The following is a 15,833-nucleotide window of genomic DNA, read 5'->3' as shown; positions in this document are numbered from 1 at the left end:
TATGGTATTCGTGAAGTATATATATACTATACACGATGCGCCGTCGTGTTAACAGCCACTGCATTTCTGGGTGCCTATTTCAGAGAACGGTGAAAGTAGCACCAAACCACGCATATCTCTTCCATTTAGGTGTTAATACAGTTGCCACATTTGATTAAAACAACTCACCAGAGTGACAAGAATTATGATGAAAGCTTCGCTGGGCAGTGTCCTCCTAACACGGATTTATAATGTTGACACCAAAAATCAAGGGATTTCTTCCATGTAAAATGCTATGTCTCTCATACCTAAGTAATAAGGGAATGTTAAGTCTTTAGAGGAGCATCATAATGAACTTCGCGTGTTGAACTTGCTGATGTTATTTTTAAGCAAAATTTATGAACAGACAGGGTGCATATATGCATTGCAAGACCAATAGACCCCTTCAGCACTACATGACTTGCGATATCCAAGTCGAAAATTTTCATGACTCACGCGGTTTCAAAGAAGAAACTGCGGTCGATGCATGGCAACAGAAATAATCCGAAATAATCTTTTGCAAGTACGGCTCAAGCCGCCAATACCCCAAGCACGCACCAAGAAAATGAGCGCGCTTGGCAGCCGAGCGAGCCGGAGCGAGCGGCGTCCTGGCCTTGACGTCACTCGCGAGAGGGCGCCTATTCAAATTCTCGCCGCTAATAGCGTGGGTTAACCCTATATGCTGAACAGTACCAGCATCTCAAAAGCGATAGCTGCCACAGGGAAGAATGGAGAAAACTGGCACGCACTTGCTTCTATAAGCAACTTCTTGCTATGCAACGTGACACGCACGAAGGGCAGTAATAAAGTTGACATTTGTGCTTTCTATTCTTGCATTTGTGGCCTCATGAAAACTAGTGCACGCACACATGCTCTCGCTTTTCTAACTTGCTATCCTATGTGACACATCCACCATTCATCTCAAAGTGCTAGTTTGCAGGCAAGGAATATGCATGCATATGTGGCCTGTTGAGTAGAGCATCGGGCTACTGCATTAGAGGATCCCGGTTCAAATCAGATGCATAATATTTATTAACTGAAGAGGTCCAAAACATGGTACAACAGGAACCAACCTACCACAAAGTGTGTGGTATGAGGCGAAGAATGCTTTGCTTTAAAAATTGCTGATTCGCTGTTCTTACCTGATATATTGGGGCACTGATATTTTGGGGCACAAAAATCCAAAAGTGGCCATATGGACCATAAAAACATGTTTTAGTAAAATGTGAAGTTATACGTAGGCAGTCGATGCAGGCCAACGACTGTTTATTAGACGTGTGGAAGAACCACGGTGACGGCCCGGAGGAACGGTCTATCGTGCCACCATCCAGACCGATGACTAGCTTGTCTTCTGCCCGCACTCGCAAAGCATGCAACCTATTCCTCGTCATTGTAAGTGGCGCTGTAGGCCATAGCGCCACCACAAGGTAAATGAAGTATGCCAAAAAAGAAAAGTTTGGTAGAGGTTTATGCTACAGCTAGATAAATGTGCTCACAATATGAGCACACCATGATCATGACTACAATTCTACTAGATGCAGCTTCGTGCTTTGAGCATTCATGAAACATGCAAAAATGGGGGGGAATGGCAATATTACACTGACCTATACAGGGATCCCTTGATGGACAGAAACCTACTAAGAAAGCACTGCTGGGTTCCAGGTGGCTGCTTATTGAAGATCTCAGTGAACTTGTCACAAATAGTTTCTATCACTCCTGGAAAAGAAACAATATATTGCCATTCAGGGTTCACTCTCCACACTATCACAAATCGACGTACAAGTTAACATAATAAAAGAACAGACAAACTGAGTTACTGTGAGTTGAGTACATACTAAAAAAAAAGTTTGATACAAGAAGAAATTTTGTTCAACCAAATAAGAGATTGAGAAAGCTAGAACAGGCTGTACCCACTAAATCTGTTGTCAGATGCATAATGTAATAGAAAGGATAAAAGAAAAGAAATAAGACAAAAGAGAGAGACAAAACGAAGAGATTCACACTTTCAAATGGAGTTATTCTGACCAAGACAGCACATTTATATTACATCATGATGAAGAGAACAAAAGCAACAATGAAAATGATGTCTATGGAAATACTACAGGCATGTAACATAACAATATGAAGAAAAAGCTAACAAAAGTAAGGAACGAAGACATACTAAACTAGAAGGCCACTACTCCCTTTGTCCGCGCAAGATTTCTTAAAAGGGCCCTGAACCCCGCCTCAGGCTTGGTGAAATAACATAGTCCGCGGGTAGCATACGCTGCAGTGAACATCTCAGCCAAGTTTTTTTGTCATATGCGGTGTGTGGAGCTCGCAAGCATATCACGAAGTCACCTTTCGGTCAAATTCTCTCTTTTTAAAAGAAGGCCCTGTCCTCGCTCTCTTTTAGACGCACTAATTCGTCACCGGACGCACTATTTCGTCATTCCCTTAGATGGCTGCTATTGGCCGATAGCTGATATCAAGCTGCAGTCGGCTACATGGCGCAGATACTGCGGCCGCTGCAGGGTACCACCACAAGTTCACTGGCTAAGCGCACTGCAGATCACCGAGGACAACCGCATCTGGCTTATGTTTAGTGCATTGTAGGCACCAAAGGGAGAAGTCATGGCATCTATGTTAACATCCCAAATGAAATTCAAACTGCGCACCACGGTGACATTTAAAAAGCGGAGCATTGCGGGCACGGCCCATCGCACTGTAGCCTTCGCAGTGCAAGGCACTGAAGAAGAAACGGGAGCACAGTGGAGGCCCTGTTTGATTGCTAATAACTCCGCTTATGTTGAACTCATTGTAGTACTTCAAATGGCTTTCTTCACTTCATGAAAAAGTGGTTCAGGGCCCCTTTAAGTCAAGTTAACTAGAGTGTATGTAGCAATATAGAGGGAACCCCAACAGATGCATCTATGAAGCACTTCACACAATACAATTCTTTAGTGACCTGGTTGTTATGACAGAAAAGCATATTTGGATCTTTCCACCTAGGGGGAGGAACCACACACACACACAGATGCTAAGCTGAGCCAGCCATTAAAGCACAAGCCAGTCTGCCCCGCCTATGTACACAAGCCCACAAGACAGTGCAACCTAGCATGTAATGGAGGCTGTGTGAATATTCAAACTTGTATTATTCGAATATTTCAGCTTCAATTTGAATACTATGATATTAGAAATTGATGTTCGATTTCTTCAAATATTCAATTTGTGGCTGAAAATAGTATGGGACTACTATGACTACAGAGACCTGCCTGCACACAGTGCGTGGTGATTATACATTTGCATGATGACATTGCTCCACTTAATGGGATGGTGAATGTGCTTCTATGGAATCTGCAGTTCATATACAATACTCGGTGTGTTGCAATTACCGTGCCTTTTGGCGTGCATGCTTGCGTGTATGTGTAGATAGGTTTTGGTGCTGTGTTTATTGGTTGGATTCGGTGACTGTAGAAGTTACTTTTCTGCATTACTAGGGTTACTATAGAGGTTACTATTAAGAAAAGCTTTTTTTTTTTTTTTTGTAGCATCCGACATGTTTATATTCTATGCTGGTTGGACTATGGAGAGGAGGGTCCAGGCGTTGAGAAGAGGAAGAAAGGTGGCATTGAGAGGATGAAGGCAAGAGGAGAAGTCGAATGGCTAGCACAAGTGATGACATCATCAGCCACCATAGCCAAATGGAGAGTGTCCACATTGGGCATGACTTGGCACAGCAGCACACAGTCACGTTAGGTGTGGTGGAGTGGGTGTGATTGCTTCGCTTATGTTGATTCCTACAGTTGTGGGATCTGCATGATTTTTCACGTTATGTCACTTGTAGTGTGTTGAGATGTCACAACACCTATGCATGCCAAATTTCCCACCTGGTCTCAAGCTGAGAAGGACGTCCCACCAGTCAGTGCCTGTCATGAGACAGTGTTCCAGGAGGGTCATTGTGTAGCTGGGGCTCACTGGAGTGCCTGCATCGAAGTTGTTGAGAACATCCTCTAAAGAAGTGTTTCTCAAACTGCAGGTCTGCAGACCCAAGGAGACCTCAAAATTCAAAAAGGCCTGTGGGGTCTGCTCTAGACTCAAGAGCTGTAACCAACATGTGTCAACCCCCTTTGAAAGAAAAGAAACTTTAGGTTGTTTGCGTGAACGCACGTCATTCACGGTGACACAAATACAATGCTAAACAAGGAACAGGACTGCTTATGAACTGTCTTTGCTACTCTGGTTGCCTTTAATTAAATGCAATGTCATCCCTGTTGCTTTCAACATTCCTTGATACTCATACAATAAAAGTGACATACACATAACCTAAAAGGCAATCCTGGCAGATGCAATTATAAAATGGTTGTAATTGTTGTGTCTCCAGCTTGACATCTGTTCTGTATTGGTGCTTTTTGCATAGGAGAGAAAATATGCAAAATGGCCCCAGGACAACGTGCAAGAAAGAAAAAGGTCTGTGACAGTTGTAACTTTCAGATCCACTACTCTAAGTGCACAGAGTTAGGCTCTACTGTAATTCCTGTGAGACACATATATCATGGAGGGGCGCACAAGGGAGTGCATAAGTGTCAACCAAAATGGAGACAGCTGAACCCACAATGACGGAGACAGAGATGCAGATGTAACAGATTACGCACACATGCACTCTCTACTGAGATAATCATCACATAATTGCTATCATTATTAAAGCTCAAAAGCTTGTTATGTTCATACCATTAAAACCTTTCTTAAGCCAACAGAGCTCAAACACATTCAGCCCAATATCTACAAGCAAAATTGGAGTTGAATTACTTACACAAAAGGAATAACCCAACAGTATGTCAAAGGTTGCATTGTAGCTCCTTGGGCAAGAAGCAGTGCCCTGTGAATACTATTTCCTTCCTGCCCCTTGTGCTCCAATAATCTTGATGGATAAAATCAAGTTCAAAGGCATTGTATTAGCCAAAAAATAATGTGCCTATTTAATAACATCTTCCTAACTTTACTTTATTACACTCCGAACTTCACACGTCTTCCGAACACAGCTGTGACGTCTACCTGCTAGGACCTCCGTCTCCCACCCGTTCCACCCGTTCCTGCTGCATCCGACAATATTGTGCGCATCATCCGCCACGAGCTTGAAGCTGCCTCCCAAGTTCCTCTTCAGGTGCGTAACCCCCACGAGTCCCATACAACCATTTCCCTTATCCAAACCATTGTCCATCAAGAACTAGCAAACGCAGGATTACACACGCTTTGCCCAGTCAGCGGACCTGACTAATGGCCGCCCGCCACACCCAAGTTATACAGATGCCACACAGTTCATCTTCATTATCAGAATTCTGCAGAATGGCGCACTTCCAATGACAGGCCCATCTGCTTCTGTTGTGGACGCGTTGGACACATTTCCCACCATTGTCGCAGTGCTTGGAACTCACAGCCTTGGCCAAGCTATCGAAACATCTGACATCCAGGTGGTAGTTCCTCAGTGCCGGTACACAATGACGATGACAGCGCTTTGCCATTATCACCACCAGCACGATCAAACCACTCTCCTTTGCCGTCCCAACACCTGCCCCGCTCACCTCCGCGTCGTCGCTCTCCTTCTCCCACATACTCCCGCAAACTGACGGGTGCAGCTTCGAGAGGTGTGCCTGCCATGACGACCCAGCTCCAACTTCCTCTGCTCACACTTCCTGGGCATCACAACCTCATCAACGTAGACGTGGGCGGTATACCTGTCATCACACTCATTGACACCGGCGCCTACATATCGGTCATGAACTCAAACTTCTGTATTTGTCTGGAGAAAGTTCTTACCCCTGCTCTGATCACTGTAGTCCACGTAGCCAATGGTGCGACTCCGGCTGTTGCTGGGTTGTGTACCACCTGTGTCCCTGTTGCCAGACACCACACTTCAGTTTTGTTTTACGTCTTGGATCAGTGCCCACATGCAATCATCTTAGGACTTGACTTTCTCTCGGCACATTTGGCTCTTATTGAGTGCTCTGCAGGAGTTATCCAGCTTGCCTTACCTCATGCCGTTGAGCCTCCTGATCCTGCGCCGAGTTGGCTGTGTTCCGCCGATTACATTCGTCTACCACATATAGCCGTGACATACATAGACGTCTCTCCTGATCCCCCTCTGGACATTGGTGATTACAGTGTGTCGCCCAACGCTACCGTCCTCTGTTCGCAAAATATCATGTTCTGCGCTCAGTCATCAGTATAAAGGGCAATGCCACATGTCTGCCTATTGTGAATTTTGGACTATGCCTTCAAGTAATACCCCAGGGTATCTCTCTTGCAACCCTAGCTCCAGCCTCCGACTATCATGTTTCTGTCTTAACTGAGCCTGCTGCACCACCTCCTGCTGCTATTGATTCGAACCCCTCGATGTTAGATAACATAACAAAGATGATCGCCACTGACCTTCCGGACGAATACGTACACACGCTTCGAGGACTGCTCATGTCGTACCAGGCTATTTTTGATCTCAGTGACCGACCACTGGGCCAAACAACAGTTGTCAAGCATCGGATTTACACCGGCGATGCCAAACCCATACACCGATGTCCCTATCGTGTCTCCTCCGCTGAGCGCAAAGTTATACAAAAGGAAGTTGACAAAATGCTTGCCCATGATATCATCGAACCTTCTTCAAGCCCATGGGCATGTCCTGTTGTGCTCATTAGAAAGAAGGACAGCAGCTGGCACTTCTGTATCGACCACCGGAGTCTCAACCAAGTAACAAGAAAAGACGTGTACCCCTTACCTCGGATAGATGACGCCCTTGGCTGTATCAGTGGTTTCAAGTATTTTTCTTCAACAGTCTTTTGTTCCGGTTATTGGCAGATTGCAGTTGATAACATGGATCGTGAAAAGACGGCATTTATTGCACCTGATGGGCTCTATCAGTTTAAGGTGATGCCATTCAGGTTATGCAATGCTCCCGCAACATTCGAACCAATGATGGACGCCCTCCTTCACGGCTTAAAGTGGGCAATCTGCTTCTGCCACCTCGATGATATCATTGTCTGTTTGTCGTCTTTTGACACACCTCGAGCGTCTCTCGACAGTTCTTTCAGTGTGCCACAAGGCGAAACTTCAGCTCAATTCGACGAAATGTCACTTCAGCCGCCAGCAACTTACTGTGCTCAGACACCTCGTCGACTCTTCCAGTGTTCGTCCCAATCCGGAGAAAGTTCGTGCGGTCAAAGATTTCCCTGTGCCCACATATGCAACTGATGTTCGAAGCTTTGTAGGCCTCTGCTCCTACTGCCACAGATTCGTGCAAAACTTTGCTGTCATTGCACGCCCTCTAACGGAACTTCTTAAGAAAGACGCAACTTTTGTCTGGGGTCCCGACTAAGCTAGTGCATTCGCTGAGCCGACAACGCAACTCACATCCTCGACTCACATCGGCCACTTTGACATGTTCGCCCCAACGGAAGTTCGCACCAATGCCAGCGGCCACAGTATCGGCGCTGTTTTGGCACGAGAGCACAGTTGCGACCGTGTCATTGCATATGCTAGCTGTCTTCTGTCACCAGCCGATCTCCATTACTCAATCACGGAATATAAATGCCTCGCCCTCGTTTTGGCAGTAGGTAAATTTCACCCATACCTCTACAGACAGCCTCTCACGGTTATCACCAATCACCATGCCCCATCCCTATGCTGGCTTTCATCTTTAAAAGATCCAGCTGGACATCTCGTTCGGTGGGCTCTATGTCTCCAAGAGCACTCCTACACAGTGGTGTATAAGACCGGTGGATTGCATGAGGACACTGATTGCTTGTCACGTCATCCATTAGATCCCCAGACCAGAATGAGACCAGCAAGTCAACCTGCATCCTCATGCTTACTGCGTTTGGTGACACTGCCAATGAGCAATGACATGACCCTTACCTGAGAGACATCAATCTAAGCCTGACAGACCTGCCAGCTTCACCCTCTTCGCGTATGTTTGTGCTGCAAGATGGCATACTGTACTGTTACAACATGTACCCTGATGGCCCTGAATTGCTACTCGTCGTTCCCAAGCATCGCTTAGTGTGTACAGGAGGATAGCAGTTGCTACGGACTACACCACCCAGTACACGATCACGCGGACTCTCACTACCAGTTGTCCAACTGACGTTGCCGACTTCCTTCTCAATGCAGTGATACTTCACCACGGCGCTTGCCAACAACTCCTTACCGATTGGGGCCACTACCTTCTCTCACAGGTTGTCCAGGACATCTTGCCCACCTGCACTACAAAGCACAAGTTTACAATGGCGTATCACCCTCAGACCAACGGACTCACAGAGCAGCTGAATAGAACTGTCACAGAAATGCTCGCTATATACGTCTCCACCGAGCACTGTGACTGGGATGCCGCTCTGCCGTTCATCACATTCGCCTACAATATGTCCCACCATGATTCTGCTGGTTTCTCTCCATTTTTTCTTTTGCATGGACGAGACCCTATACTACCGTTTGACACTATCCTCCCAGCCATTCTCGAAACAATGTCAGAATATGCCCAAGATGCCATATCTAGAGTGACCGAGGCATGTGAGATTGCACACCTGCATCTGACCACTTCCCAAGAAAAGCAATGACGCATATATGACGCTCGCCACCGAGCTGCCCACTTTAACCCTGGTGACATCGTGCTTCTTTGGAAACCAGCACAGCGAGTTGGTCTTTGTGAGAAGCTGATTTTACCCTACTCAGGCCCGTACCACGTCTTGCATCAAGTGACAGACGTGACCTACGAGTTACAAACTCTCGATACCTCCACACCGCGATCCTCCTCCGATATCGTTCATGGCGCTCAATTGAAGCGATATCACTCAAGCCTACCAAGCAGCGGGACAGCGCCTTCGCCACCGGAGGTTACGCTACGAGGCGCTACAGGAGTAAGTGATGATGAGAGGACTGATGAAGACGACGATCACCGATGTTGTGTGCATGGGCTCCATCTTGTATTCCTGTCTTCTGCCCGTTGTAGATATCGTGTAAATATATTGTCAAGCGTCTTTTCTCCCCATAGCAATATGTTTCAGTATTCACAGCAAGCAGACACAAAAGCAGCAGTGCGGTCTCAAAAATCTGCGGCAATTCAGTGTAGACTGCACAAGTATTGTGATGTGCCTAGAGTGTTTCAATAGGTCACATAGTTTATTTTCAATCAACAGTAAAGTTTTAAAAGGACTCACTGGGCTCTGTGACTGGTGCCAGCCTATAGAGGAAGAGCTGTGAGAGAGAGTCAACTGCCACCAGAACACTGCTTGTCCAGCTCAGCTGCATGTGGGACACTGTGGCATTCAGATGCTGGTACTTCATGCCTAGAGACAGAAAAAGGGCACATGACTTCAACACCAGTTAGCAGTTGCATGGTCTACAAACTTCATGGTCTGTGTCTGGTGTACGTTCCAGAAAACAGAAAAGCCTGAGGGTACACTTCCCAGTGAACTACTTTCAGTTAAGGGCCGTCTTGCTCGTAGACAGAGTGAAAGAAACTGACCACAAGCACTGCTGTAGCCAGCGTCATCTATATCTGACCTGCAGTCTAGTGTTCCAAGTGAACCAAAGCAACGATAGACTTTCCGATAAGCTACTTTCGATTAAAAGCCAGCTTGTATCTTCACATACAGACAGAAAAGAACTCTACAGAAAAATCTGCTACAAACTTCACGGTCTATGTCTCACTAAATGAGCTCATGTTCAAATGAACAGAGCTGAGGGCACACATTCTCGTGAACTAAATTTAGTTCATGAGAAATTCACATATAGTTAGAAAAGAGCCTTAAGCAGAAGGCTGATACAATGAGTTTGACATATGGTAGGACCTTTAACACAACAGCGTACATCACATCAAGCCAATGCTAACAACAGAAGAAAGAAGTGCCAATAGGCAACCAGAGGAACATCGAATAATGGCTCAAAAACACACACACGTATATACCGCAAGTGTCACATACACAGCACAGACACTACAGGAGACAGGCTTTGTACAACATTACAGAACAGATCCTAAATAGCATTTCTTACATATAAAATCAACACTATTGGCATCACATGCAAGTAACACCATGTACACACATTGAGCCTAGCTATGCAATCAATGTGACGTGTACTGACTCCTGCAACAATTTCACACATCATAGCACTACTGCTGTATCATGCCCAACACAAATATAGGGCATGAATGACCTCAGTTAAATCTCTCACCCATATTGACCAGGAAGAAAGAAACTGAACAATCAGTTACCACTGCCAAACATTTTCCATTTTCACAAATGCACGAACTTTTTCAACACACCATGGTCATCGCGTCGATGGGATGCAGAATTGATGTTGATGCAGCAAAGGGTGTTCATGAACTCCCTAGAAAAAAAAAGGTTCCTCCATGAATAGCGTATAGTGAAACTAAACACTGTCAAGTAAATGCACAAAATACAAGTTGTTAGCTTTGTATGGCTGTGAGTAACACAATATCTCGCCCCTCTATTCCACTTATTCTTGTTCACTGAATAGTGAGGGCCTTGACATTAGCAGCCTTGACGTCATGAGGTAGCATACAAGGCTTCATGGGCTAGTTGCCTGGCCCATGAGGAAATTACTGCAGGTAAGCTGCCGTGTAGAGTGCTTACTGCTCTCAATCACACGTGCCCCACACCTTTCCTTGTTCACATGTGGTCTAGCAGCCAGAAAACATATACGATTGCCGTTTGCAATGTACTGAATGTTGATGAAAAAAAATTGTTTTCCGGGAACGTATTAATCGGTAAAAAGAAGCATAACTGTACTGAGTGATTTTTGTGTTCTCGATTGCAAACATTGGCAATGGGTCTCGAAAGAAACGGGATCGTATGAACGAAGTTCTACTGCATTATGTGGCACCTGCGGTTAAAAGGATGTTCCACACCTGCCGCCTTGGTCGTGAGTGGTGCTGGGCTAATCTTGCACACGTACATAGGTAACCAAGAAACTTGGCAACAGGTCAGCGGCTGCAGTAGGGCAAACTAAAGGAACTAAAGGACACTAAATACAAGCTAGATCGATAGATTATTCATCTAGAAGCCCATCATTATTTTCTCTGTGCCAATATATCACTTTTTTGCATAGAAAATTGCGATCAAAGGTGGCGCTGCTACTCCTCAATTCGTTCAGAGGGAGCAGTGGTAAAGCAAACATGTCCGCAATAGACATTAGTAAGAGGCGACTGGAGGATTGGTGGAAGAAAAGTAGGGAAACGACAAAAGACTGAGACGTACAAAAGCACAGTTCGCAATAGGGGATGAGAAAATTTGGGCGTGGTAGTTCATAGTGTTTTTCTTTCTTTATTTTTTTTTCCATTGTTTAACCTAGGTAGGATATTAGGCAGTATAGTAGCAAGAACTTGGTGGCGCAACCCACCGCCCCGTTCCAAAGGGGACGCTCATAATATCCATCCATCCATCCATCGAACCGCCCCCACCAACATAGACGAGTTGATGTAACCTCCATGTGAACACCCTCTATGCTGCTCTCAGTGAATCAGCCAGTGCTAAGTCCCATAAGAGATGCCGTACTCCACAACAGGTGGCTCCACTCTGATTTTCCATTTTCATAATTTTCTCACTTACAAAAGCTCTGTTCTTGCTACAGATTATGAATTCATCTTTACCGAAGCTTAATCTTTCAACCTAGCTCAACTTAATACTTTCCTTTAGTGTCCTTTAATGCTAACCCTTAACAAGCTAATTTCACAAGTAGCAAGTGTTCAGTGATAGAGCTAACCTTGAGAAGCATTTGATGACATTGTCCTTGTAGGCAGCAATAATGTAAGAAGGAGGTGGGCTCATGTCGTAAATGGACAGACGAGGTGTGCACAGAGCCATGACAGGGGAAGTGTACGTCGTTGATCCATGGTGTTGCCAACCCTGTGAATAAAGGTTGTGAATATGACCACATGTACACACAGCTGAATCTTGCATGGATAAGCCACCCTTACAGGGACACTAAAAAACTAAGTTAAGGCAACAAATCAGCCCAAAGCATTGTTTTTCCAAGAACATAGCTGTTTAAACAAAAAAGGGATATATAATATAGGATATAATAGGTGCTACCCTCTTGAGAATACGGACCACCTACCAGTGACGCCTTATGTCCTGCTTATTATAATTAGCAGTGAAAAAGTGGCAGTAAGAAAGGCAACTGCACTTATAGATATAAGAACATGCAGTTCGACCACTTTTAGTGGATCTTCATATAGATGAACTTGCTGATGCTACCCTTCATGCCATGCTGTTTATGCTATCTGTAAGAGCACATTGCTTTCTTTTATATAGTCTTCAACTCACGAAGGGTGATAGCATGCAGCGAAGCATATTCATTAAGATAACCTCCTTTGTCACAGCGCAGTAATTCTGCATTGTGCCAAAGTGCAGATCCCTTATCTTTAAACTTTTTTTTTTTCTTTTCCTTCCAGGCGTTCTAGTGTCTCACACTAGAATTATGTCTTCAACTGCAATTTGGACAGCAATAGCCTTTTCTCTTGGGCAGGGAACACCAAGAAATATTGTAAACCATAATCAATTACTCACCTGCCTTCAAAGGCCATTCAATCAAGTAGTTTGGCATCTCTTACCGTTAAGATGCACAATATGGTAGCTCACATTTACTAAAAGCAGAGCCCCAGTGTGCAAAAAAATTAGATAACAAGGAGCTATGGTGACGGCACCTCATTGAAATTCCCACACGAGAGGCAGTAACCGGAGGCCAGCATTGCATGCAGAGAATGAGCGTAGGCATATTTGAACTTTCAGGCCCCATACATGATGTATTCAGCAGTGATGTTTTCTCAATACAAACATGATGCTCTGTAGGGGGCGCTTGATCATTTAAAATGTCAAAGCATGTTTAGGGCACTTGAGAAGGTAGGCAGGCACAATACAACAGAGTTAACAGCAATGGCAAGTGCTCAGAGCAACCTGTAACTGTGGATGACAACATAACGTTTTCCAAAATGAAAGCTCCAGGCCATAATCATCAGAGCAGTACTTCTTCATTTTCTACGTGCCTCTAATAGAAGCTCTTACAGACGAACCCATGGCACCCTAACTGACTGACTTTTCAAACTCTGTGACAGTTTCCTATCCACCTAATACCTAACATAGTGAACAGAAAAACAGTAATTCATCACAGTATGAGCAGTATGGGAGGGTAGGAATCGTGGGGCAACAATGCCTGAACACTTCCAAGAATTCAGTAATTCGTGAAGGTATGTGTTTTATCCTTACAACAGTCTTGGTAACAGTGTCGACAGAAGGCGTGTGGAACATCTTGTGGAACCGCACCGGCTTCTCTCTCAGTTCCCACAGCTCAATAGTGCTGCCAGCAGAACCTGAAAGAGTAGCACACAGTGGAGGATAAAAACGCCTTGTACAGCTACAAGCAAATAGAAGGACTTAAGATAAGGTTACCCGATAGCTATCAATATGATTGATTAACAATTCATGACATTTAACATCCAAAAATAGCACTGGGAGCTATGAGGTACACAGTAGTAATTACACTTATAAGGTACAAAGTCCAGATTAATTTTGACTAGTATCTGGAGTCGTTTAACATGCACCTAAAGTTAAGTACATGGGCGTTTTCGCATTTTGCCCCAAAATTGGGAACTATCAAAATGACAGGCTACCATGTGTCCACAACTGTTCAGACACGAAATTTTCTACAAATATCGCAGCACTGTAGCCAACACAAATGCTAATGCCAAAGTAAATCCCAGTCAGATAGCTGAGCAAACTACAAAACTGTTCCTTGGTATTTTCCTCTCCTCAAGGTCGATTAATTGAGTGATTTAGCAATAAACTTGCAAGGTTTAACATCATATTTAAGATGAAGACAAAGACAGAAAGCACTTGCCAATCTTACCAAGCAACAGATTGGCAGGATTCAACATCGCACTTGAGGCAAAGACAGAGCACTAACCTGAGACTGACACAGCCACCGCATCTGCTGCTTCTCGCAGGACAAAATTGAGGTGCGTTACACGCGTATGAGCTGAAAACAATTTTCATGAGGTCAACAGTGCAAAACTGTGGCACTTTCCAAAGCTTCAATACAGACTTACGGGGCTTTTCACGAGGCTGTGCCGTGGCATGACAGTTCAGATAAAAGCTTGAGAAAGGGTGGCAGGTGATGATGCATTTATCTGCAAGTAGCCCAACATGGAAAAGCAATGCTGGTGCTTTTCACAAACAACACATGGTTGACTGTTTCTTACCTTGGTTCAGTTTCAACGCTATGCGAAAGCAGTGGACAGATGACTGGACAAGGCCATCGCTGGTCACAACCAGAAAATCACCATCTGTAATGGTATGACATGCCATGTCAAAAGTACAAGAATTTGTGACAGCTCAAAGGGCCACTAAAGAAAAATATTAAGCTAAGCCAGATTGGGAGATAAGGGCCAGTACAATGCAAGAACTCCTTTCACCCAATTATATTGTTTTATCATCAACAACTCACGATTAGCCAATCTTAATGACAACATAGATGGAGCACTGTTTGAATTACTGATGAAGCACGGAAAGGAAAAGAAATAGAACAGAATCATTATGTTGACCTAGCCTACCTATGAGGAATAAGTCAGTATTACTGCAAGTGAAGGCTTGCTAAACCTTGCTAAACTGAAAAGGACACAAACACTGAAGACAGGTGATGACATCACCTTGGAATTCTCACACCACCTCTCAGTGACACCAAAAATTTAGACACCATCTGCTCACTGCCAGTAATTTCTTATAAAAAAAATATTTCAAAAATAAGGAAAGGTTCAATCTTGCAACTTTTATGAACTATGACTTTTCCTGCACTAAAAAGGCTCGAATGTATTAAGTCTGTGATGTTATAACAACAGTGTTGGTGCTGCAGTTGTGGGGCAAAACTTAAAAAAAAGCTTGGCGCATATTTCTTTTCATTGATAAGTAATCCTTATCTGCTAAAATATCTGCTATATATCTCAAGAGCAATTGAGCAAAGTCAGGAAAGCTGTATGATCAGTACCATCACAAAGGTGCAATCATTGCATGTTTCAAGGTGAAGCAATCCAGGTCTGTGATGCACTTCATTTCATAACATTTTTTGATGTTTTAGTTGTCACAATAGAGATAATTAGGATAGCGATTTGAGCAAGTTGGTCTAAGTTCATGGTTTCTTCCCACACTTTCATGCGTTGTGCTGATTCAAGCCATGAATTGAATTCATGTTAAATTTAATAATGCAATGTTCTTTTTTCTTACAATATGTCAATGTGTGGCACACTATCATATGTTCACGAATGCATGGAGTATAAAAAGATGGCATAGCTTTCAACAAAATGCATGATGTCTTTTCTTTTCTAGTTATATGCGCTCTCATGTTTATGAGTTCAATATTTTACTTATCAGTCTTGTCTTTTTATCCTGTGGCATTGGAGTGGCTAATTTGTACATTGTTTGCTGAAAGAACTCTATCTTTCGTCTTTTCTCTAGTACGCACGTTACCGTCTCCTATTATTTTTGTGCATTCTTCTAATGTTTGTATAAAATGTTTTGGATACATTTTTATACTGTTTATTATTCATGTATGTATGTAGGAGCATGCACCTTTCTGGTTAATAGCAATGCCAGAATGACGGGGAAAGCCTCAAAACTGTAAAGGTTAGTTTTGATGCTTCATAATTCACTTCCCACAACACGGCCTAAAAAAATTCATACGAGTACAGATTCATTAGGGAATGTCCTTGCTTACCAAAGATATTTTGGAAATATGCTAACAACTCTTTCATGAGGAAAAGTTTGTTTTGCAAAAGC

At 43.9% G+C, this 15,833-nt stretch overlaps 1 protein-coding gene across 1 annotated transcript in view; it reads right to left on the bottom strand.

Moving 5' to 3' along the window:
* MED16 (mediator complex subunit 16) overlaps positions 1 to 15,833 on the bottom strand; it is a 56,813-nt gene that overhangs the window by 31,533 nt on the left and 9,447 nt on the right. Inside the window, exons 7-15 of the mRNA XM_050179062.2 lie at positions 14,264 to 14,347; positions 14,111 to 14,191; positions 13,969 to 14,040; positions 13,272 to 13,375; positions 11,770 to 11,912; positions 10,310 to 10,374; positions 9,204 to 9,332; positions 3,888 to 3,983; positions 1,623 to 1,734 (exon numbers count right to left, since the gene is read on the bottom strand). Of these exons, the coding sequence (XP_050035019.1) occupies positions 1,623 to 1,734; positions 3,888 to 3,983; positions 9,204 to 9,332; positions 10,310 to 10,374; positions 11,770 to 11,912; positions 13,272 to 13,375; positions 13,969 to 14,040; positions 14,111 to 14,191; positions 14,264 to 14,347 (886 nt within the window). The remainder of the gene's footprint in view (positions 1 to 1,622; positions 1,735 to 3,887; positions 3,984 to 9,203; positions 9,333 to 10,309; positions 10,375 to 11,769; positions 11,913 to 13,271; positions 13,376 to 13,968; positions 14,041 to 14,110; positions 14,192 to 14,263; positions 14,348 to 15,833) is intronic.

Source organism: Dermacentor andersoni, chromosome 5 (genome assembly GCF_023375885.2).
Source record: "Dermacentor andersoni chromosome 5, qqDerAnde1_hic_scaffold, whole genome shotgun sequence".
NCBI classification, from domain to species: Eukaryota; Metazoa; Arthropoda; class Arachnida; order Ixodida; family Ixodidae; genus Dermacentor; species Dermacentor andersoni.
This window is presented reverse-complemented; position numbering and strand designations above follow the sequence as displayed.